Source organism: Macrotis lagotis, chromosome 1 (assembly GCF_037893015.1).
Source record: "Macrotis lagotis isolate mMagLag1 chromosome 1, bilby.v1.9.chrom.fasta, whole genome shotgun sequence".
Lineage (NCBI taxonomy): Eukaryota > Metazoa > Chordata > Mammalia > Peramelemorphia > Peramelidae > Macrotis > Macrotis lagotis.
Window position 1 is genome coordinate 198699516 of NC_133658.1, and position 24055 is coordinate 198723570.

Here is a 24055-nt window from a genome sequence, read left to right on the forward strand (position 1 = left end):
CATTTCTTAAACACCTGATGTATTTAATTTATTGTAAAAGAAAGCAAAAAGATTTGGTGGGAGCAGGTTAAGTTGTGAAATGAATACAATTTAGACATGTAGACAAATATTTTTTATAAATAATACATGCATGTATTAAAAAAAGACATCATTATTTAGAGTGATGCAATGACCAGTCTTGACTCCAGAAGAACAATGATTTAACTGATCATAGAATTAGAGCAGGAAGGGATCTTAGAGGGCATTGAATCCAACCCTCTCATTTCATAGAAGAAGAAACTGAGGTATAGGGAAATTAAGTGATTTGCTTAGGGTTACACAGCTGGAAAGTCTCTGAGGCAGTATTTGAACATGATCTTCCAGACTTCACTATGCCATCTATGTTTCTTTAAATATATTTCACTTTTTGGAAGTATCATGAGGAGCCCAATGCAAGAACCTACCTGCTGCATTCAGTCCAGTATCAGATAATGCCTATTAATGAATATTAATTCTAAAGTCCTCCCTCCTATTCTTCATCTTTTCCTAACTCCAGGATTCCTGGTGTGAGATGAAGAAGGTGCTTTTAACTATCATTATTTGGAAGGAGGCCATGGATGGTTTTGGAAAATCAATATTGTCAAATTCCATTTTAGGCCTTACAAACATATTCTTTTAACTATTTGGGGGGGGGGGTTGGTTGGTCCCAGAAAATAGCTGAATAATGTATACTTAGTTCTCCTGAATAATTACCCAAATCTTTGGGATGTCCCCACAACCTATGTGTTCTTTCAAGGCCCCTCCGAAATATTTCTTAGCCTCATCTAGATTTATTAGAATCTCTATTAGCAGGCAAAGAAAACTAGATGACATTCCCAGTCTCAAGAGTTTGACTGGACTAGATGAATCTCATGAATAATGAAAGCCAATTGTTTGTCTTAAATTTTGGTCAATGTTATTTTTTTCCAGTATATTCATCATGGAGATGCCATATGAAAACAAGACAATAGAGAAACTTAATGAGAATTACAGGGATGCCCAAATTCATAATTAATATTGAATTCTGCCCTTGGAGGAATTATAGAAAAGGGAAAAAGTCAAGACAGAAAAATGGAAAAACACACACATATGTATACACACACACACACACACACACATATACACATAGTTATATCAAAAGAAGGAGTTGAAAGTACACGTATCTGTGCACATAAAATAAAATACATAGTTCTCTAATGATAAATTTTATCCATCCAATGAGGTGGAATGTTGATTTTTCAATGCCAATAGTAAAAGAAAAGATGCCAAAGTTAACAGTAGATCATGCTGATTTGGGGAACAGATTTTAAAAATTAAGTCACTTAAAATGTACTTTAAGCTTATTAAATAACTCTTCAACAGATCCAAACTTGAAAACGTTGACAAAATTTTAACTTTAAGTTAAAATGTTATATTTTCATATCAAATAGTATAATAGTCCCGTTCTTTATATGCTATCTAGAGTTCCTGGGAAATCTGCAGAGGGAAAAAAAAAATATGGTAACACTCTTAATTGATAACAATTTCATGTAATGGAGTTAGGGAGGGAGGAAATAAATGCAAAGAAGAAATCATTGCATTGAAAACAGTCTATTTTAAATGGCTGCAAATATTTTTTAAAAAATTCTGGGTTAAACATCCACTTTGATTCCTGTTTATTATTTTTTCTTAGTCTTTACACTTAACTAAGACCTTTTACATTGTTGAGTTTTTATATATGAATTGAAGTTTTACAGCAGATCAACTGGTTTGTTGCTTTTTTAACAATATGATTCCCAAAGTAATATTAGTTTTTCAATGATCAATGACATCTTTATGATATGTATATGCACATATATGTATGTCTATCTAGATTTGGAGAGCATTATGTTCTCTTCCACTATCATGTTCATAGAACATTTTATATCCTTTATTTCAACCCATGCTTTTAGAGTCTCAATTCTATATATTTTTTTAAATTAAAAGTATACTGTAGATGAGGTGAATTAAACTATGTGACAGACTTATTGTGGTAATTGTGGTTATTATTTATTAGAAGTGATTGAAATAAGTTGGCTTGATTGACTTATAACACAAGTACTATAAAGATTGCTTTATTTCTCTTTAATTGGTGAAATGAACAACACATAAATGAACATGGCTTCTTTTCTGTTTTTGTTGATAGAATATCACCTGTATGACAAGTTGAGTATATTGCACTTGGATGTGGATCACGAACAGGTAAAATTTATCATCTTATAGCAGTCATTCGCTTTCAAATAATCTTCTTTGGAACATAGGTGTACTAAAGAGGGAATTGTACATCTCCAAAGAGGCATACTTAACATATCAGTCAACAACCATTGTAAAATTTAGTGGGGCTTTATTTGTTCATCCACAGGATGGTTTGACTATATATATATATATATATATATATATATATATATATATATGTATATATATTATCTATTTATATTATATACCATCTTTTTTTGGAGGGATAGGGAAATATGGTGGAAATCAAAGAATGAAGACACTGAATACCAAAAAAGAACCCACATTTGATGAATAACTTCATTTAAGCCAGGATTGTACTTTCTTCTGGAATCTAAGTTTAAAGGTTATGACCTAATTTTTATATTTTCCCTTTATATATTTTGTATGTATTCAAGGAAATTAGATAAAATATATCAGCTGCCAGTAATTATAAATAGGTCTGTATGTGTGCGTGCAAGTCTGTTTTACTTTTCCCCTACCTAGGAAATACACTGGCTTTGCTTCTCTGTGGATTATTTCTAAATAGCAGCTCAACTTTAAATAATACCATTTTAAAAGAATAAAATGCCAAGACTTGCAAATACATTTGCATTTAATATAGTACAATAAGTATAGGAAGCAGCATCAGTATTTTACACTACCCAGGATTCAGCTCTTTCTTTATGAAGAAAATGCTTTGAACACTCTGGGGATAGAATATTCATTAATAGAAGAATATTTAAGGGATTTTTTGCATTATTTTAAAGGATATACATTCGTCTTGGTTTTTGCTTCCAAATATTGTTTAAGGCTGTTTGGTAAAATATATACCAGGTATGAGGCTCAATTTACAGAGTTTTGGCCTTACAGGAAATCCTTAACTACTCAGCTTTAAAAATTCAAACTTTTAAGCTAAACATGCTTTAATATCAACTGTGCTCCAAATGGACCTCATGCTGGGTGGAACATATTTGGAACAAAAAAGAAAAAAAGCCAAAAAGAACAAAGGAAAACTTTATTGTTAACCAATGTCCAAATTTTTATTAACTATGCAACCTTTGCTACTTAATGCTTGTAATAATGTGGCAAGCTGCAGAGTGAGCTGAGTACTTATTTAAAGTGCTAATCAAGGTGGAGAAAAAAATCCACAATAACAAAGTGCTAGAGTATAATTGAGAAGCTGTTCTGCATATGGCTAAGTACATGGTATTTATTAAAGCAGGTAAACAGAAAACATGGTAGTTGTCCAAAATATCTTTTGTATGTTGCCATCCTGCTTTAACATGGAGTAGTCATCCAAAGTCATAGGAAACTGGGATCTATTAGATCCACCTTATTGGGTCTTCAACTTTGGGAGTGGGTTTATGAATTAGGACACTCATTTTCCAGTGGGAAACTGGAATAAAGTCTCCTTTATTTTGACTTAATTCATATGGAGATTGGGCTCCATTAGATATATTTTATTGAATCTTCCTTTGGAGAGAGAAGTCTATAGGTTGAGTCCTCATTTCCAGTGGGAAGTTGGAATAAAGAATATTGTATCTAAACTTGTCAGGATTGAAAGCTACTTGACTAAACTGTCTCCTGTTTTTGCTTGTGTTAATCAGTATCATGAAAACATGGTAATGCTTTTTAAATTCCAGAGCTGGAAATCCCTTAATTCTTGAATCAATTTTTAAAATGTCTTTATAAGCAAGGTACTTGCCTTAGCTGATACTGCATAGGAAAAAAAGTTCTGAAAAAAAAATTCAAATGTAAGCTATATTTCACCTTTACCATTTAAACTGAGATATACTTACCACTCACATTCAAACTTCTTAAACTGGTTACAACATCACAACTGGCATTTTAAACAAGCAAACTTTTTTTTTCAAGGATACCCTAGAAATTTAACTGATACAGCAGTTTGAGAATATGACTTATCACAAGTAGTATCAGTGAAATTAAAAGTAAAATGTGAATGATAAAAACAAACCCATGAAAAGAACTGAAATGACAATAACTATTTCCTAGGAATAAGTATAACTGTTCTTATACTTTGTTATGGAAGAGATGCTTTAAGGCTACTACTTTCTTTTCACCCATTGTTTGTTAGTCTTCTTGCATAAAAATAAAACTAAGCTTTGGGAAGTTGGTGGTTTTGTTCCTTGAAAAACAATCTTGCCAGATATTTTTAATGGTTTCAGAAGGGTAGGCTCCTGGGCTTTTGGAGAGCTACCTGTCTATGTTCAGGAAGTAATGACTAGATAGATCCCTTTTCATTGCCCAAAATTTGACATGACATGAAAAATTTGATGTTTTCCTGTAGTAACAAAGATGAAAAGAATGGCGGTGCACATGGGCAAATAATTTAGTTGGATTTGAAGAAAAGAAAACTGCAGGTGAGAGACATGGGGTCTTTCTGTCATGCACTTGCCATTATAGCACCTTCTACTTGGTTAGCTAATGCCTCTAGTGAATGGTGAGATGCACCCATTTTATAATTTGTTATTCTTATCCCTAATTATCACACAGTTTTATAAAAATATAAATAACAAAAAAGTAAGCTGGGTTCCATCTCAAGAGGTGTTTCTTGTTGTCCTCTGAGAACATATTGGATAAGTCAGGTCTCACCAAGCCCTAGCCATTGTAGCTGATTGTAAGTCAGACAATAAATACAAAAGGAAGTCATTCTTGCAATGAGCTCGGCAAACTTTGAAAAAATCAAAACATTCCACTGTGCTTATGGCACGAAGAACACAACAGCAAGGGCATATTCAGTGGAGAAAATGAGACAAATTACCAGGTTAAGTGACAAACTGTACAAGCTTTTTTTTTTGTTTGTTTTTTAAAAAAGGAAATGTTGCAGCATTCTGTCTTTAAAGCCTGGTTTGGGCCTCAGGGATGTAGATCTCAATGCTGTCTGCTCGTTCAGTAGCTGAATTCTGCCTGAAGGAGGCTGCTCTCTTGGCGGCCATGAGCCTTCTTCTGGCTTCTTGACGTTGTCTGTCAGGTAGGTCTAGAGACTTTTCTCTTGTTATGGGAAATTTCCCTTTTGGAGGCTTCTTTGGTACTGGAGGGGGAACCTTTCTTTCTTCCTAGAACATTGATTAAAAGGTCAAAATCGAGTTAGTGAAAGAGAATATTATATGCATATCAACATTCATTTTTTTTTTCAAAATCCATCTTGGAACCAGAGTTTTGATAAGATTTGTTACAGACAATTCTTTCCCAACTTATATTTTGCTGTTAATTTTTAAAAAAAAATCATTTTTTAATTGAGCAAAAAATCTATTTTTTCTCCCTCTTCTTTCCCTTGAGGGGAAAAAGAGTAAGAAAAAACACATCTGTTGTAGTTAATTTGTAAAGTGAAGTAAAACAAATCCACACATTGGTGAGGTTCAATGAATATTTGCCTTATTTTGTACCCTGAGTCCATAATTTCCTTTTCAGAAGTGGATCATATTTTATTTTTTAAGCAAAGAAGCTCAACCAACCACAGGGAATGGTTAAATGGAACCTGATATGATAGAATCATAGTTTTATTGATGGAGGTTTTGTGGGGCCATCAAGTCCTAGGGCTAGATATAGCTTATACCAGCCTTGGTAGCTGCTTATCCCAGGGATCAGCTAAAATATCAAAATCAAAGTATCTATTAATATACTAACAAATTAGTATATTAATAGATACTTCGATTTCAAAATTAATCTGATGTTACATTGATATATGTTATTTTGATTAGTAGATGCCAATTAGTAGATTAGTAGTAAACATTTAATAAGTGCCCGGGGATATAAGTGGGGATATAAAAAGTAGCAAAAGACAGTCCCTGCCCTCTAGGAGCTTACCAGTATCTTCCAGGGTAGGGTTAGGACATTTCTAGCCATGGGACTCAATAATGTCCTAAGGTGACCTAAGGTCTCTTTAAACTCTAAATCTATGATCCAATGACAGGACAAATCAGATTCAAAGGTCTCATTTCACTGGGCATCCCCCTGTACTTTCCCCACGCTATAAAGATTGATTCAGTCAAAAGTTCCTCCCCAGTGGTATCCTGGTAGAGTTCATCAGATGCTGCAGAGGTCAGAAATTGTTAGGACATTTCCATTTGCTCATGCTATTGACATGAGGTTCAAGTATAATACAAAAGGCTATGGAGTAGCATAATTTGCTTATAATAGCTTCATCTTTTGGGATTTCTCAAGTTTAATTCCTATATTAAGCACAAAGGTATGTCAATCCATTTCTTAGTCTTCTATGATTAACTCTTAAAATGTGGGTGACACTAACTTTTTTTAGGTATTTTTTTAAAGTTTTTTTTAAAATTTAAGACAATGTGGTTAAGTGACTTGCCCAAGGTCACACAGCTAGGTAATTATTAAGTGTCTGAGGCCAGATTTGAACTCAGGTATTCTTGACTCCAGGGCTGGTACCCTATCCACTATGCAACCTAGGTGCCCCTGATACTAACTTTTAAACTAGACATTTCATTTAATTCAACAAATGTATTTCAAGTCAGATACTAGCCCAAACCCTGGGCTAGGACACAAAGACAAATTAAATCAATCTCTGCCTACAGGCTACAGGGTAATGAACTAGACCATTTTTAGATATAGCAAGAATAGAATCTGATCTAGACTTGCATTTTATACTCATGGCAACTGCAGGCTCCAGATTTTAGTTCTAGAAAGTTACTTTGCAGATCAGGGAACCTTTAAAATCTCTATCCCAAAATGTACATCTCCCAGGTCTAACAATTTGGTTTATCTGTTTTCATTTCAAGAGGAATCTTAACATGTATCATTCAAAAAAGGTAAAAATTAGAAACATATTTTGATCACTTTAACAAATTTTATACTTATTTTACATTAATTTCTCTTTTAATTGTTAATTGTCTTTTATCGACACCTCTTCAAATCCAAAGTGTTCATTAAGGATTGTTGTTGAGTCATTTTAATTAATTGCATCTGACTTCATGATCCCATTTGGGATTTTCTTGGAGAGATACTGGTTTGCCATTTCCTTTTCATTTTACAGATGAGGAAACTGAGATAAATAGGGTTAAGTGATTTGTCCAGAGTCACACAGTTAATATGTGCCTGGGACCTGATTTGAACTCAGGAAGATGAGTCTTCCTGACTCCAGGCATGGTACTTTATACACTGTGTCATCTGAGCTTAAAAAAATATACATGCAGGATATTTCAAGTCTTTGAGCAGGTTTAGTGCCTTAAAGAATTTTGGCATGGTTTTAATACCTAAGTTTCACTATCTTAAAACTTAGCTAAGACTTTTTGATATCCTGTATCCCACTGTATTTAGCCATTTCCCCCATACCTACTACTTTATTGATTTGGGGAACTTTTGGTACAGAGACCTACTGATTTTTCACAAATTGAAATTAGCAATTCATGTATGACTTATAATTTTAGAGAATTGCTTGAGACACTGAAAGGTAAAGTAACTTTCTCAAAGTCATGTAAGTTCTATGTATCAGAAACAGAATTTAAAGCCAAGGCTATCCCTATCCAACTCTGTCAAATCTTTGCAAAACTGAGTACCCTCATTTTAAAATTGGGGAAGCTAAGATCAAGGGAAGTTAATTGAAATTTTAAATGCCAAAATATGAAATTTGAACTGGAAAGTTACAAAGTCTAAAGCCAATCTTAAAGGATAGGTAATAGGTTAATTAATTTGCTTTCTGTATTCATTACATACTCATATATAATCTTAATGGTCATGCTTATGATATATGTTCAGTTTTCATCTTAAGTATCTCAGTGGTGCTTATTCATTTTTTCAGTCATGTGTAAGTGATGCTAAGATTTTTATAGATCTTTAAGATTTGCACAACAAAGTACTTATCTGATCTTTACAACAAACCTGAGAGGTAGGTGCTATTTTTATACCCATTTAAAGAGGAGGAAATTGAAGCAAAGAGAAGTTAAGTGATTTCCAGTTTTGCAAAGCTAGTGTCTGAGACAGGATCCTAATTCAGAGGCAGTTTTCAAAATTGTCTTACTAGTCATTATACTTCCCACCATTTTTCTCCATAGGACTATAATTCTTTTTAGAATTATAGGCATCCATCTCCACAAAAGTACTCCTCTGATGCCTCCTTGTGGCTAAGCCAACAAAGTATAAGCTTTTCCAGGACCACCAAGTAGAAACACTCAAATCTGTTCCTAAGGACAAATGATTATCTGGATCCTAATCTAGCTAAGCTTGAAAAGACATCACCAAAAGATTGACAACTAAGTGTGTTGCCATTGTTTTTTGGCACAGCAACTCATGAAAATTTGGTCACAAAATTTGATAGAGTGAATATTTCTTGAAGGATGTATTGAAATGTGTGAATCATCATCTACTAAAATTATGGTATTCTGTTTCTCTTAATCATTTTATCTTCACATGTAATGATTTTCTGAAAATCAATTTATAATTACAAATATCTTCTCTGAAATGTTTTAGAAAATTAGTAAAATTATTGTTAATTCAGATCAAGATATTAACATAATAATAATAATAATAATAATAATAATAATGCCATAGGGCAAGAAATTAAATCATGTGGGTAAAATCTAATTGAGTCAACCAACCTATTACAAAATTCAATAGAATATGTTACATAATGAAACAGGTTGCATCTTTTTAAAGCAGACATAACCAAACTATATTGCCTTACCATTTGCCTCCATGTCTACTTATCCCACCTTTGAATGAAACAGAGTGTTCAAGATGAAGAACAGTGACAATATGAATTGTTTAAGGATTTTAAAAGACCAATCAGTTAAACTGAATCACATTTAAGGCATTGTGCCAGGTACTGGGTTTGCAAAACAAAATAAAAAACAGTCTGTTCCTCAAGGAATTTACATTCTACTAAGCAAGAGAGGGGACTATAACATGTACATAGATAAATCAATTAAGAAATACAAAGTAGTTTTTGAAAATAGGGAGCACCACAACTAGAGTAATCAAGAAAGAGCCCTTGGAGGAGGTGGCACCTGAGCAATATTTGGCTGAAAGCAGGGAATTTAAGAGGTGGACAAATGTGCAATTTAGGAGATATGGACTTAGAATATAGATTTAGGAGATGGCAGGGAAATTGAGATGGAACATGGTATTTGGGAAGTAGCAAGGGGAATAGTTAGGGAGAAACAGAATGCTTGAAAGGGATTAGCATGAAACAAGACTTGAAAAGGAGTAAGAGCCAGATTGAAGAGAGCTTTAAGTAGCAGGATGAGAATTTTCTATTTTTATCCCAGAGACAAGACAGAGTCATGGAAGTTATTTTTAGTAGGAGAATGATATTGATAAATCTGTGTTTTAGGGATTGAGTAGGGAGGATAAATTAGAAAGTGAAAAAAACAGAAGCAAGAAGACCAGTTAGGAGGCTATGGTCAAGGTGTAATCACAAGGGATGTTTGTTCTTCATTTCCAAAGAAGACCAAGATAGCAGGGAGGTGATGCCATGACAAGTACATGAATTGGATTCGAGTGAGGAGGAGTTGTGATAGTCACCAGCCTCACTTTCTCATCCAGAGCCATCTGGGTCCAGTGGCCAGATATGAATCAGGATTCCTGAGATGGCTCTGGATGTAGATCAATCAGAATTGAGTGAGTTGCCAAAGGTCACACAGATAGTAAGTGGCAAGTGTCTGAGGCTGAATTCAAACTCTCATCCTTCTAAATCAAAGGCCAGTGTTCTATCACAAAATGTTTCACTGGAAAACTCACCTTTCAAAAACAAAAACTGATGCAATCTTTTCATTGGATGGAGTCAATTTCTACCTAATGAAATGAACATTTTTGCTTCTTTTCAGGGACTAATTTCTTTCCATAATGGTTATAGGCAATTGTGTATGTGTGACCAGAGAGTACCCTTATCTTACCATTATAAGTCAATAAATAAGAGATGACTTCAATTCTTACTTCTATTTTTGTAACAAAGGAAAAATTGGTGCTGGATTGCTAATCAAAGTCTGGGAAACACTTCATTCCTAATTTGAAATTTTAAATGGATAATTTCTGCACTTGGATTAAACAGTAGGGGGTTGTTGAACAAGAGTTTACATGGAAACCACACAGAGTTGGGGGTAATTACCTTTCTTTCAGGGGATTCTATTAGCTTCCATTCATTGAGCTTCAGCTGGTGGAGTTCATCAAACTTCATGCTGACATCTTCAATTGAGAGCTGCAATAAGTCCCAAAATCCTGCCAGGTCTTGGGAAGTAGGCCTTGGCATAGCACTGGGATCCTAACACAAGGAGAAGAGAAAACATTAACACACTGTAAAATTATTTTTCTTTGTTTACTGGGCTGAGGATACAGGTGGGGAAAAGTTTGCTTCTTTGTTAAGCTCAATTTTTATTGTTTTAAGTAAAAACTCTAGTACTTGACATATGATACAATGATTCATTAAATGTTTAGTATAGATCTGTAAGATACCTTCCAATGGCTCTGGACAAGTCACTTAAGCTCTGGAAGCCTCAGTTTCCTTATCATCATAATAATAGCATCCACTTCATTATAAGGATCAAATGATATAACATACAAATTATTAAAATTAAAGTGCTAAATAAATGCTATTTTATTATTATTTCCTATTACTATCCTAATGACAGCTAGGTAGCACAGTAAATAGAGTGTCAGGCCTGAAATAAAGAAGGTTTGTCTTCTGAATTAAAATTCAGCTACAGACAACTACTAATTGTGTGACTCTGGTCAAGGCACTTGTTTGTCTTGGCAAAACACTCCAATTTCTTTGTCAAGAAACCACCCCAAAAAGAAGTCACAAATAATTGAACATGACTAATAGCAACTAAACAACAATAGTAACAATTATCCTAATAGATTTCTTTTAGTTGGTACTGGCAAATTGTTCTTAAAATATGTGGCATTTTATAATAATTTTGATTTAAATGCTTCTCTTGGAACCCTTGAGAATGCTGTTGGGTAGTAAAATATCTTTTTGTTTTGGCAAGATTTGGACTTAGGTTGAATCCTGGCTCTTATTCTCACTTAAAAATTTCTTGGTCTTTATCTGTTGAATGAGAGTGTTGGATTTGCTTTCCAAAGAATCTTCAAGATTCTTTGTTATAGAATTCAGTGATTCAATGAATAAATATTACTTATAAAACACTATTATGTCAACTAAGCAATGGGAACAAAAGCACAAGAAAATAAGACAGTTCTTATCTTCACAGAGCTTACATTTGAATGAGAGAAGGCTACATAGAAAGGGGAGGGGGTTAAGGGGCCTTCATCCATGAAGCTTCACAGTGATCTGGGGCTGAATACAACCAGCGTGACATCTTTCATGAAGAGAAGTCTCTGGTTGACTTAATCATCTTAACCCTCTATAATTTGAACCCTGTTCTGGTTCCCCATCTTAAAAGTGGAGAACATATTTGGTAAGCATATGTATATATCTCCCTCTTAGATTTTATTGGGTATTAATGATCAGGAGGTTGAATACAGTTTTCTCATTTCTTATAGCTTTTATTGACTCAAATAATTTTGAGATTTGTACAATGGATGCTTTGTTGGAAGAAATTCTTCAAGGAAGCATTTTACTCTGCCAAATAATTTTTTAAAAATATAGTTAATGGGGGTGACTAGGTGGCACAGTGGATAGAGCACTGGCCCTGGAGTCAGGAGCACCTGGGTTCAAATCTGGCCTCAGACACTTAATAATTACCTAGCTGTGTGGTCTTGGGCAAGCCACTTAACCCCATTGTCTTGCAAAAAAACCCCTAAAACACACACACACACACACACACACACACACACAAACACATATATATAGTTAACAAATCATAAGGACAGAGGTATCTTATTCTCTACATTTTTCAGTCAATTGTCATGATAATGGTATATTCTACTATGGAATGATAGAAAGCCTGGCCATTCCTATTAATAAACTCATTTAGAATATGCTTAGAGTCTATGTGGATGATTATCATTATTATTATAAAATGAAAACTTTGAATAGATGGGGAAATTTGGTAGATAGGTTGCTTGTTGATGTCTTTTTAATTTTTTTGGGGGAGGGAAGAAGAGATATATAGGAGGTTGGAGGTTATTTTCAATACCTTTGATAACTTGTCCTTCTTCAGATAACTTGTAAACTGACTCCTCATAATTTTGTCATTTCCATGATGCAACTCCTCCACTTAGTAATCTAAATATTTTTCCTTTTTTGCTGTTGTTGTTCTCTTTGATTTTATTTCTACCATTTCTACAAGCACATCTAGGGCTGTGAGGTTAGTGTCCCAGTTTAGGGATTCCTTGAGGATGAAAAAATTTTATTATAAAAGCCTTTGATCTTTTCTTTTTGTCTATCTTTTAATTTCATCCTTAAATGTTTGCAGGATGCCTTTTCTTAGTTAAGACACCTCAATGAACTTTCTTGAATCTGAATTTGTTTTTAATCCATTACTTTTCACCATTTTATGAAGCAATCCTGCTCATAATATTTCATTATCTTCATAAAATTTTATATTTATCTTTGTATTTTAAGTTGTTGATGGTTTTGGTTGCCATATCTCCCTGCTTGGCAGGTAATTAAAGTGTCTACTTATTAAAACACTTTTTTTGGGCTTTGTCTCCTAGGCTATGGAAATCAATGAACATTTATTAAACCTTGACGTGAAATTTTTGATGTCTATGTTCTATCTTGAGCCTAGGTTTCATTGTTCTATAATAAATGACTGATTTAGACAGATCTAGATAGAGTTGTATTAGTTGTATACCATATATTTAATTTTTATCTTCTAGTTTTGCACTAATTTTAATAATTACTCTAAGGGTTAGGGGTCATAGATGCCTTACTCTCCCATAACTAACTAGTCATTTCATGTTTGTTGATATACAATAAATTGCATTTTTATTTATTTATTTTTATGTTTTTTGCAAGGCAATGAGGTTAAGTGGCTTACCCAAGGCCATAAAGCCAGGTAATTATTAAGTGTCTGAGGCCGTATTTGAACTCAGATACTCCTGATTCCAGGGCTGGTGCTCTATCTACTGTACTACCACCCCGAATTTCATTTTTCAAAATGATATCTGGTGGCTTAGCATATCAAGTGCCTTTTAGGTCTTTTCTAGAAGATCTGATAAATAAATAGGAAGACGTGATAAATAAATAGGAAGAGTCTGGGTAGCTTACTGGACAAGTCCTTGCCCTCTCCTTTTCCTTATTCCTGATTTGTATTTTTCCTACAATTTTCTTCCTTTACTCCCCCTCTTTCCACTTTGGTAGTAATGTCATCAGGTGCCAGAGTATAGACTAAGTTAATTTGGAAGGTCTTATAGAGTTATCTGTAGAATTTCTTTACTTCTTTATCCTTTATATCAGATAGTACATAAACTTCAATGCCCATGGTAGTCTTTGTAAAAATACATATCATGATTTATTGCCTGAACTACTGTTTTAACTACAGTTGGCTATTCATATGGGACTTCTTTGTTTGCACTATTCAGATCAATTCCAAATCATTTATTTATGTTGTTCTCAACATTACTAGGAATAGGGGTAGAGAGTTAAAAAAAATTCTTCATTGACTTTACAATATAGTTGTACCATATACAGCTAAATTATAAGTTTTGGAAACTATGAAGCTTATAGGGTAAGACCTATTGCTATTCCTTTTGATGTCATAATTTTCAGTCTGATTATTACCATTTCTCATGTAAAATCGATCTGCATTTTCTCTAGTGAAAAGGTTGTTCTGGTTACTTTGAGCCACTAGAGGGCAACCTCTTTCTACTAAATTTTGCTAAATAGGCATTGCAGAGTATTAAAAGGGTAATTCCAGTGCGAATTCATCAGAGACATCTGAATTTTATAAACCTAATCAGAACTTGTTCTTAAACTTTTCTGTTTTCTTGTATCTAGCTTGGAATCCGTCTCTATTTATAAAGAACACAATACAAAGAAAAACCAAACACAAAACCAAATTTCAAACGCTGGTAATTAGAACTAAGAATTATCCACTGAGAAAGATCTAGAAACAAGTCATATTTCAGCTATAATAATTCAGCTAACCTTTATATAATGCTAGAAAGCTTGACAAGCTTTCTTTCTTTTTCTTTCTCTCTAAATAGGTGACGTAGGTGTCATGATTATTCCCATTTTACATATGAGGAAACCAAAGCTCAGGGAGTTTAGAATTAGGGCTTATTTTGTCACAGTCACTCAGCTGGTAAGTGCCAGAGGCACCATTTGAACTCAGACTTTTCAGTCTTCAAGTTCACTTTATCCCTGTCAATACTCAACATACAGAGGACTCAGGAAAATCATAAGAAAAACCCCCGAAACACTGACACTTAAGAAACTGTGAAATTTGGTCATGTGTTTCTACAATAAGATCTAGAATTCAATTCAATCAACATTTATAAAGCATTTTCTCTGAATATGATAATGGTACATTTTGACTGTGTTCTATTTAGAACTAAGCTCAAGTTTTATCTTCCTGGATTGATTTTAGTATAGTCTGAGCTAGAAGAGTAGTGTAGATAAAAAAGTTCTTTTCTAGCCTTCAAGGTTCTTTTATTTATAGAATCTCACAGACTTCATTCAATTCAGTCCCTACTAGATTCAGGAATGCCTGAGAATTTCCTTAACAGCCTTTGCTGTTAAGATATCTACTAATAGGGAAATTCTCTTTCTATCTAGATCTAGATCATAAAGGAACTTTTGTTGTTCAATTGTTAGTTGTGTCTGACTCTTTCTGACCCTAAGGTTTATGCTATACTGTCTATGAGGTTGGAGGGGTTGCCATTTCCTTTTCCAGTGGATTAAGGCAACAAAAGTGGCTCCTCCAGGGTCAAACAGCTGAGGTTGGATTTGAGCTCAGGTCTTCCTCAGCACTCTTTCCATTCAATCACCAAGCTAAAAGGGATCTTTGTCTAGCTCATTTCTGTCATTTTTGACAGATAAGGAAACTGGAACCAAGACAGGTTAAATGACTTGTATACAGTAATAAAGATTATGAGCAACCAAACCAGGACTGTAAGCCAAATCACAGTAATCCATTCCATTTTTCTCATATGGAACCAAACTACTTGTCTTAGTTTTACCTTCTAGGTCCACACAGAATAAAGTTACTCCTTTTCCCAAACCTGGAGTTGGAATATAATTAAAAGTTATTGTTGTTTATTTGTAGATGACTCTATTACCCCATTTGTTTTTTTCCTTTTTTTTGGCAGGATCCTTGAGTGACTTGCCATTTCCTTCTCCAACTCATTTTATAGATGAGGAAACTGAGACAATAAAGTTAAGTGATTTGCCCAGGGTCACACAGCTAGTATATGTCTGAAGCTAGATTTGAACAAATGTGGAAGCCTAGCAATCTATCCACTGTGTCATCTATAGCCCCAATTAAAATAGTTCCTTGGTGGTAAATATATGTAAAAGGAATGTCATTTTTTTCCTTCAAGAAATATTTGGTGATGCAATGATTCATTTTCTGAACATGATGCTGTCCGAAGGTTAATCATTTGGATTTGTGTTAGAACTGAGGCTTTGACCTATATAGGATGGCAGTCATGGTTTGGCTTATTTTTTAAAATTTTGTTTTAGTGTTCACATGTCCAGTATATCTGAGCCATCACCACCTGACTGAAGTTTCCAGAAGACCAGGTCCTTTTTGTATAGAGTAAAATGACAGTAGTTTAAGAAATGTCTTTTTAAGTGGAATTATGTTTATCCCGAGTAATTTTCTTCCCTCCTCACAAAGTTCCAATATTGTTATCCTGGCTAAACTGTATTCTTTCTAAATTTCTTACATCTTGACTTGCAAATTAGATATGGATACATTATTGCCTTAAGTAACCTGTACATGGTTATCAGAGGTGTGTTAAGTTTTCACCCTCTGGAGGGTTCTTTTCAGTAGCAGATGTAATGACATACAGCAAATCACTGCATAGCCTGTAGGTATAAATTTCTGGATGGTATCTTGAGATGGAATGTGGAATCTTTATTCTTTCTTAAAGACCTAAGTTTAAGTACAATTTGCCTGTAATTATTGATTAGATTTTTTTCATATCTGTCTACTTGACTTTTATAAATACGAAGTTGCATATATAATTTCAGCATTTTAAAATCCTTTCTTTGGGTAAATGTAGTATTTATGTCTACCTCTTTCAACCTCTCAAGAAAAACATAATGTTTCAGAAACTTTAATAGTAAGCATGGAAAGAAATCAGTCAGAAGCAGAAAAAAATCAAATAATTTATAATTCTCATAAAAAATATTAACATTAGCAGTGAAATGTAGTCTGACACTGTAAAAGGCCTCAAAAGTATTCAGATACACAATTTCTGAGTCAAATGCTTAGGGACTTCTGGCAATAAGGAATTGTAATTTTAAAAGGTTCTATATTAAATATGCATCCATATATACTTCTAGTCTTCATTTTTGAGTGATTAGAAAGTAGTGTCTGCTCTTTTTTAATTCTCTAATAGATTTAGTATAATTAAAAGGACAGTATAATGTATGGAGAGGCATAAAATAAAAGCTTTAATAATTTTGACAAGGCATGTGGCAACTGTGAGGTATCATTAATAACAAATGATATAAAATAAGTATATCAAGTAATAGAATCGAGAAAATGCAATTATATAAAATTATACATAATTATATAAAATATATGAAATTATAAATATATTTACTTTTAATAATGTGCTAAAATTTTGGATAGAGGATAGGGGGAATGGTGCAGTGGATATTGATATGGTAATAGGGAATAAATTCTAAAAGAATAAATATAAAGGAAGCATAAATGCCTGGCATAAGCCTTCTTTGGCCAATCAAGGTTACCTAAATATTGACTTACCAAATTTTGCTGACAAAGCCAATAAAACTGCTGGAACTTCTGAGACATGAGAAGCTGAGCACTTCCAACTGCACTCCTGATTTTACCTAGAACTGAAGGAAGAGGCCATTATTTAAAATGATTTTTAAAATGTTGCTAATTAAGCAAAAAAAAAGCTACCCAAAGGGACTGCCTAAGGATTTCGATAGATTTTTATATTGTCAGAAGTAAAAGGGGCCTAATTAAGAAGCCAAAAGTAAAGAAATGAGCTTGACACAGTGATAAACAGACTGGTCTGAGGACCAGGATTCCATTCTCCTTTTATGCTTATTTTGGGGCTCTTGGGAAAGTTTATTAATCTTGATGAGCCTCAGTTTCCTTATCTGTAAACTGAGGGGAGTTCCTTTTTACCTCTGGATACCATGAAACCCATTAAAATATGAGGAAACTGAGGCTCATGAAAGTGAAATGATTTGTCCAAGGTCACAACAGAATCATAATGTATACCCAGGTTGCCTGACTCCATGTCTAATACTCTTTCTATAGCATCATATTGATCTCTGATGATTTTTTCTTTTTTTTTCTTTTTTAGAACTCTTAAAAAACAAAACTATTCTAGAATTCTTAGCAAGGATTTAGTTTAGGAAAATAATAAAATTTTAGGTATTTTTCATTGGTCTTAGAAAGTAAAAGTTTTTGGTTTTGGATTCAGATGGGATATAATATTACTCTGGGGAAAAGAACAAAGTATAGGGAAAGGACCTCAGTAAAGGACTTATTATTTCCTTCTTTCAGCTATTCTTAACCATTTCCATTAAAATATCACTATCTTATGCTTGTAAATTACTTTCAGAATTTTTTAAAATTATGCCTTCACAAAGTAATCATTGTAACAGTCTGGTAAGTTGTCTACAACAGATATCTCTTCTATCAATGTCATTTTACAGATAAAGAAACCAAGTCACATAGAAATTCTGTGCTCAGGGAAAGCAAGCTATCCAGTTAATCACAAAATGAGGAAAAAGTCTAAGTCTCAACATTTCCAGCATGAAGCAGTAGATGGATTATTTGGCTTAGAATCAGGAAGACCTATTTCTTCTAGGTAGATAGTTATATTCAAATCACTCTACCTCACTGAGGCTTGGGCAGGTAAGGAAGTATAGTGGATAGAGCATTAGGTCTGGAATCAGGAAGATCTGAGTTCAAATTTGACTTCAGACACTAATTTTCTGACCTTGGACAACTTCTAGTTGCCTCAGTTTCTTTAAATCATAAATGGGTAGTATAGCTAAAATATAGTGCTTTCCTCCCTGGGTTTTAGAATTATCAAATCAATAAAACATACTTAGCATAGGACTTGGGATATCTAAGTTATTATATAAACATTAATAATCCTTGTTATCATTAATTTATGGATAGATTGCATTCTATATAAGTGAAGTTTCCAAGCTGATGACACCATGTTGCCTTGATATATTGACTCCACTGGAGCACTTATCTTCCCTTGCAATATGACACCACCTGTGTCTTTAAAATCCTCTTAATAGTATCTTCAGCATCCCATTGCTACAGGAAATTTATTGGACAATCTCTCTGTTGTATTTATATATTATTTCTGTACTATATTTCCAGATTATGCTATGAGTAAGGATGCCATTAGTTTAAATGAAGTATGAAGATCCAGTTAAATGTCTAAATTAATGCTATGATGTATATATATATATATATATATATGTTTATGTATACATATACACACATTGACACTATTTAAAATAGGTGTTTTTAGCAATATTAGAATGAGAGATAAAATAAATTAATGGAATAGACAGATGTCCTCAAGATAAATTAAAACCAGTTTTTCTCTTCTGGCTCCAACTTGACTGATGGTGTAGTCTATAATTTCATGGATGTTTTTTAAAAAAAATAATTCCTTGAGATAGCTTTCTGTTTTTACTTAAACCATGTTTCTGTCCATGTAGAGGCTCCATTTTAGGTAAGAAGCATTAGACTGAAACTTTATTGGCTGTTAGAGCCCATACTTTGAGATATCATTAAGAATCCTTGGAAGTGGATACTTTGTCTCTGCAGTTGTGCCTGATCAGTTGTATGGGTAACTCTGGCTTCAACCTTGTCCCATAGTTCGCAGTTCAATGGAGTTCTGCAGTCACCTTGGTGCTTTTGTAGCTTTAAGCATGAATGAGGAAAGATGATATTCTCCTTTTTTTTTTTTTTTTACTATTTGATCCTGGAGGCATTAGGTAGTCACTGCAGTATTTTGAGTAGAGGACAACATGATCAGAATTATGCTGGAGGAAAATCTCTTTGGTAGCTGGTAAAGGATGGTTTGGAGTGAGCAGAGATTTGATGAAAGAGTTAATTACTAATACAAGTGGGTCTCGGATTGTATCTCTCTGTATCTTGCCCTTGGTCTTAGTTTGAATGGTGCTAGGAAGAGACATTCTTTCAACCTTTCAGATTGGAGCAGTATGAGACTGGCATTATTCCCCAGCTTCTGCTAAAATTATAGTGATTTTCTGGGTGTGTTTCTTCAGATCACTCCTCTGCTCTGGGACAAATCTATGAAGTTATCTTATCTTCCTTCCTTCCCATTGCACTTGGTTCTGGAACCCTAGGTCAAGAGAGTGATTTACTTAAAGGATTCCTTCCCTGAACTTTTGGCTATCCTGAACTGACTTTGCAGAGATCTTTTCCTAGAGATCTCTATAGCACCAGACCCTTGGTATAACCTGATCTTAGAACTATTTCTCTCCTGGTCCATTCACTTAAAGCATATTTATTAACTGTGTAAAGAATAATTCTGCTCTTTGGTGTGATTAGTTTTGAACTTATTGTCCTATGGTAGCAACTCATCCTAGTTTATTGAGCAGTCAAGTGACCTCAAGGCAAATGCCATCTTTCTCAAGATCCTCTATGCATGATACTTATTCCTTATCTTTTCCATTTTCATATACCTTTGCTCTCTTTCAGGTTACCCACTAGGTTCTTGTATCTTGTACCTTATATCTTGTCTGAGACATGGTTCTGACTCTCATATCATTTAAAGAGTAAATGGATCCCAAGGCCATTGAATGATCAACCCTACCTAAGTAGTTCTGTTCCCTTCCCTTGGATCTCAGACTATTAGTCCTGGAATCATATAATAATATACATTTGAGACTTGATGGAATCTTCACAATCATCAATCTAAGGCTTTAATTTTATCAAAGAGGAAACTGAGGCTCAGAGAAGGGAAGTAACTTAAGATCATAAAGAAAGTCAGTGACAGAGATGGAAACTAGACCCTGTGACTCCTGACTTCTATCCTACTCACTTTTCTACTATATCATGATGCAGAGATAGACAGGGCCTGTATGGTTGTCACCTGATTTAGTTATCCGTTTATATATTCTTGCCCTTCTCCTCCTCTCAACCTAGGTTAATTGTATTAATTTCAGCAAAAACACAAACTCCACTTCATTTCTTCTAATCCTCCAACTCCATCAACCATTTTCTTTTTGTTTTCTCTCTGACAACTTTACTCATATCAAATACTTGCCAGGACAGTAGTCTTCCAGAATTCTATCATTATACATTCATAAGATCAAAATAACTTACTTATATAGTTAAATAAGACCAAAAAACCCCCCACTCAGATGATTTCCTCCAAGGAAAGAGAAGAAGCATCTCCCTCTTAACCTTCAAATTTATCTAGTTTAGGGCTTATTCAAGATGACCTATAGTTTCTAATATGAACCTTGTGGTAGCTGAAACCCATATCAATTCTGGCTTGTTTTATTTTCTTTATATCTTTGTGCCAAAAAGATCCAGAACCTTCTTTTCAAAGGCCTAGTGTTACCTCTCACCAAGATTAGAATCTAGGTCTTGTGATTCCAAATCTGGTATCCTTTCTTCTATAATATGCTGTTTTCCAAGCTCTTGTTTAGTGTTTCAAATTCACAATGACTTTCCATGTCTCAAACTTTCGTTTGTACTAAGAACACACAAAAATACTCATCTAAGTCTATGGGAAGGATTATCTCTGTGCACATTTTAAGAAATGACTGAAGGATCTACAGATGGTTAGCCTGAAGGAGGGAGAAGCAGGGGGTACCTGACAACCAAGGGCTCAGAAGGGTTATTTTATGAAAGAAATATTAGATTTATTTAGAACAATTTCAGAGAGCAAAAAACTAGGGAAAAGGAAGAACTTACCAGGAGAAAAAATTGGTTTGATAATGAGTTTTCTAACATTTTGAGCTGCTCATAAATCTAGAACTTCAGAACTTATTTAGCCCACCACTTTAACTTTACAGAAGAGGAAACTGAGGTACTAAGAAATCACATATGTAGCAAATAGTATAAGCATAATTAAAACTCAGGGTCTCTGATTTTAAGTACCTCAGTCTTTCCAATGTCCCAGGCTTTCTGGAAAAATCATAAGATCCTTCTACCACAAGAGTTTATGCAGAGGTGAGAGGATCATTTAGTCATGATTTTATAGAATCACTTGGATGCTAGGAGGCTAAATGACTGCTAGGCCTACCCTAAATTCCTGTAATCTCTGATTTATGCTCATAAATGGAAAAACTAGGTTGATATTTGCTTAAAATTTTTTTTACAACATAACAATACAGAATTCTTGACAGACTCACAGTAGACCATCCAGATTATATTCTTATGTTTGTGTGGAACTATGTTCCAGAATTTTAAGACAGACAGCAATTGGGGGCGGCTAGGTGGCACAGTGGATAGAGCTCTAGCCCTGGAGTCAGAAGTACCTGAGTTCAAATGTGACCTCAGACACTTAATAATTACCTAACTGTGTGGCCTTGGGCAAGCCACTTAACCCCATTGCCTTGTAAAAACTAAAAAAAAAAGACAGCAATTGGCTCTTTATTTTTGGATATAGTGATAGAAAGAAATGATACCACATCTCTGAGTCACAGAGGATTCAGCTTTCTCATAGTTAACCAAAAGTTGTCACATTGTATTTGACACCCACCTTCCCCCTTATTTTCTTAGGTAGAGATGGAGAAAACTTTTTACCTTCATTCACATAATATTAGGACAGAATATAATGAATTTAACTCTTTTCAGTCTTCTCAATTCTAAGTTAAAGAACTCATTTCCTTTAGCATTTAACAATAAAAATATTTGCTAAATTTTTAATAATTCTCATAGGGATCTATGAGTTTTATATCACATCTAAGTCAGAAGATAGCACAATACAGCTTTTTATTATAGCCCATAAGAATCTATGTACAACTTTGCTTCCTCTTCCTTTGTCTTTATTCAGCAGTAGCTGCTTTTTAATCTAGTATTCATCAATGATTTAATCAATAAGAATTTGTTCAAAGTGTGTGCTGGATACTATGTTAGGCATTGAGGATGCAAAGCAAACATTTAACTGACTCTGGTCTTAAAAAGTTTATGTTTTGTCAGAGGAGATATTTAAATAAATAGATATTTGTCAAATAAACACAAAACATTTTTGGGGGGGAGGGGAAAGAAGGGAAAGTAGGGAAAATAGAGGAAGAAGTGGGAAAGAAAACTTGTTTCATATAAAAGGTACATAATGATGGCTAACATTTATATAATACCTTTTATTTTTCTGACATTATACTATTACAAATATCATCTTATTTGATCCTCACAGCAACCCTGTGTGGTATGTGGTAATATTGTACTGAGGAAACTGAGGCAAACAGAGGTTAAATCTTTCCTAGGATCAGGTAGTTAATGAGTATCTAAGACAGATTTGAACTCAAGTCTTCATCACTTCAGGCCCTGTGTTCTGTCCATTGTGCCATCTTTTATCTGTCATGGTTCTCTACTCTCATTTAATTACCATTTCTCATTTCTACCTCCATTAAAACCTTTATAACATGCTGGGGATAGGTCATGGAGTTATACTAAAAATATAGGCAGCTTTAGCACCTCCATCAAAATTCTTTATTAACTTCTTTGACCTTATTCAGCAATAATACAAATCACTGTTGATTTCTGTTCTGGACTTTTACCAAGGACTCGACTAGTGAATTCCTAAATATCTATTTAGCTTCTGATTTGCACTAATTAGATGTAACATGGAAAAGAGAAACAGTCTATGTTCTCAAGAAACTTGCATTCTTTTGGGATGGAGGGAGACACTTATGTTCATTTATAGGCATAATCAAAGTATAGAAGAGGCATTTTTTCCCAGTGGGGAATGAACTTCAGTTGAGAGAAGAGGGAAAGATCAGGAAAGTACTTATACATAATAGGTGATACTTATACTGAGACTTGAAGGAAATAGAAATTACAAAAGGGGAAAGTAAAGAGTGAATCTACTCCCAGTGTGCAAAGGTATAACAATGGGAGATGGGAGATGACTGTATTAAAAGACTAACAGTAAGAAGGTAAGTATAGCCAGAGAGAGTAAGTAGAATATGTTTTCAGTAAGGCTAAGTTGGGTCCAGGCTGTGAAAAATTTTGAATGCAAACATCTCAAGACAAACGATCCTAAAGGTGTTAAGGTGACACTAGAGATTATTTAGTAGGCCTGTACTTTAGGAAAATTATTTTGGTTCTTGTATAAAATTGGAGAGAGACTCAAAATATAGAAATTATGAGGGTATTGCAATAGACCCAAGTGAGAGAGATTGCAGATTATCTGAATTCAGTTTCCATTTATGTAAAATGAAGGGTTCAGACCATCAATCAGTTAACATTTATTACAGACCTACTATGGTCTGCTATACTGTCCTGCTAAACACTGGTGATTAAAAAAAAAGAGGAAAAGGACAGTTACTGCCCCCAAACACCTTACAATCTAATGGGAGAGACAGCATCCAAACAAATATATGCAAATCAAGTTATATATAGGATAAATACTAAATAATTAGCAGAGGGAAGGCACTAGAATTAAGAGAGAATGGAAAATGCTTCCAATGAAAGATGTGAATTTAGATGAATTTAGAAAGTCAATAATCAGAATAGGGGAGGGAGAGAGTTCAGGTAAG

General features: G+C 34.0%; 1 protein-coding gene across 1 annotated transcript in view; it reads right to left on the bottom strand.

The window, feature by feature from the left end:
• Window positions 1-4718: 4718 nt before the first annotated feature.
• DLGAP2 (DLG associated protein 2) overlaps window positions 4719-24055 on the bottom strand; it is a 213473-nt gene continuing 194136 nt past the window's right edge. Inside the window, exons 8-10 of the mRNA XM_074226339.1 lie at window positions 17076-17167; window positions 10340-10492; window positions 4719-5330 (exon numbers count right to left, since the gene is read on the bottom strand). Coding sequence (XP_074082440.1) covers window positions 5112-5330; window positions 10340-10492; window positions 17076-17167 — 464 coding nt within the window. The 3' untranslated portion in view covers window positions 4719-5111. The remainder of the gene's footprint in view (window positions 5331-10339; window positions 10493-17075; window positions 17168-24055) is intronic.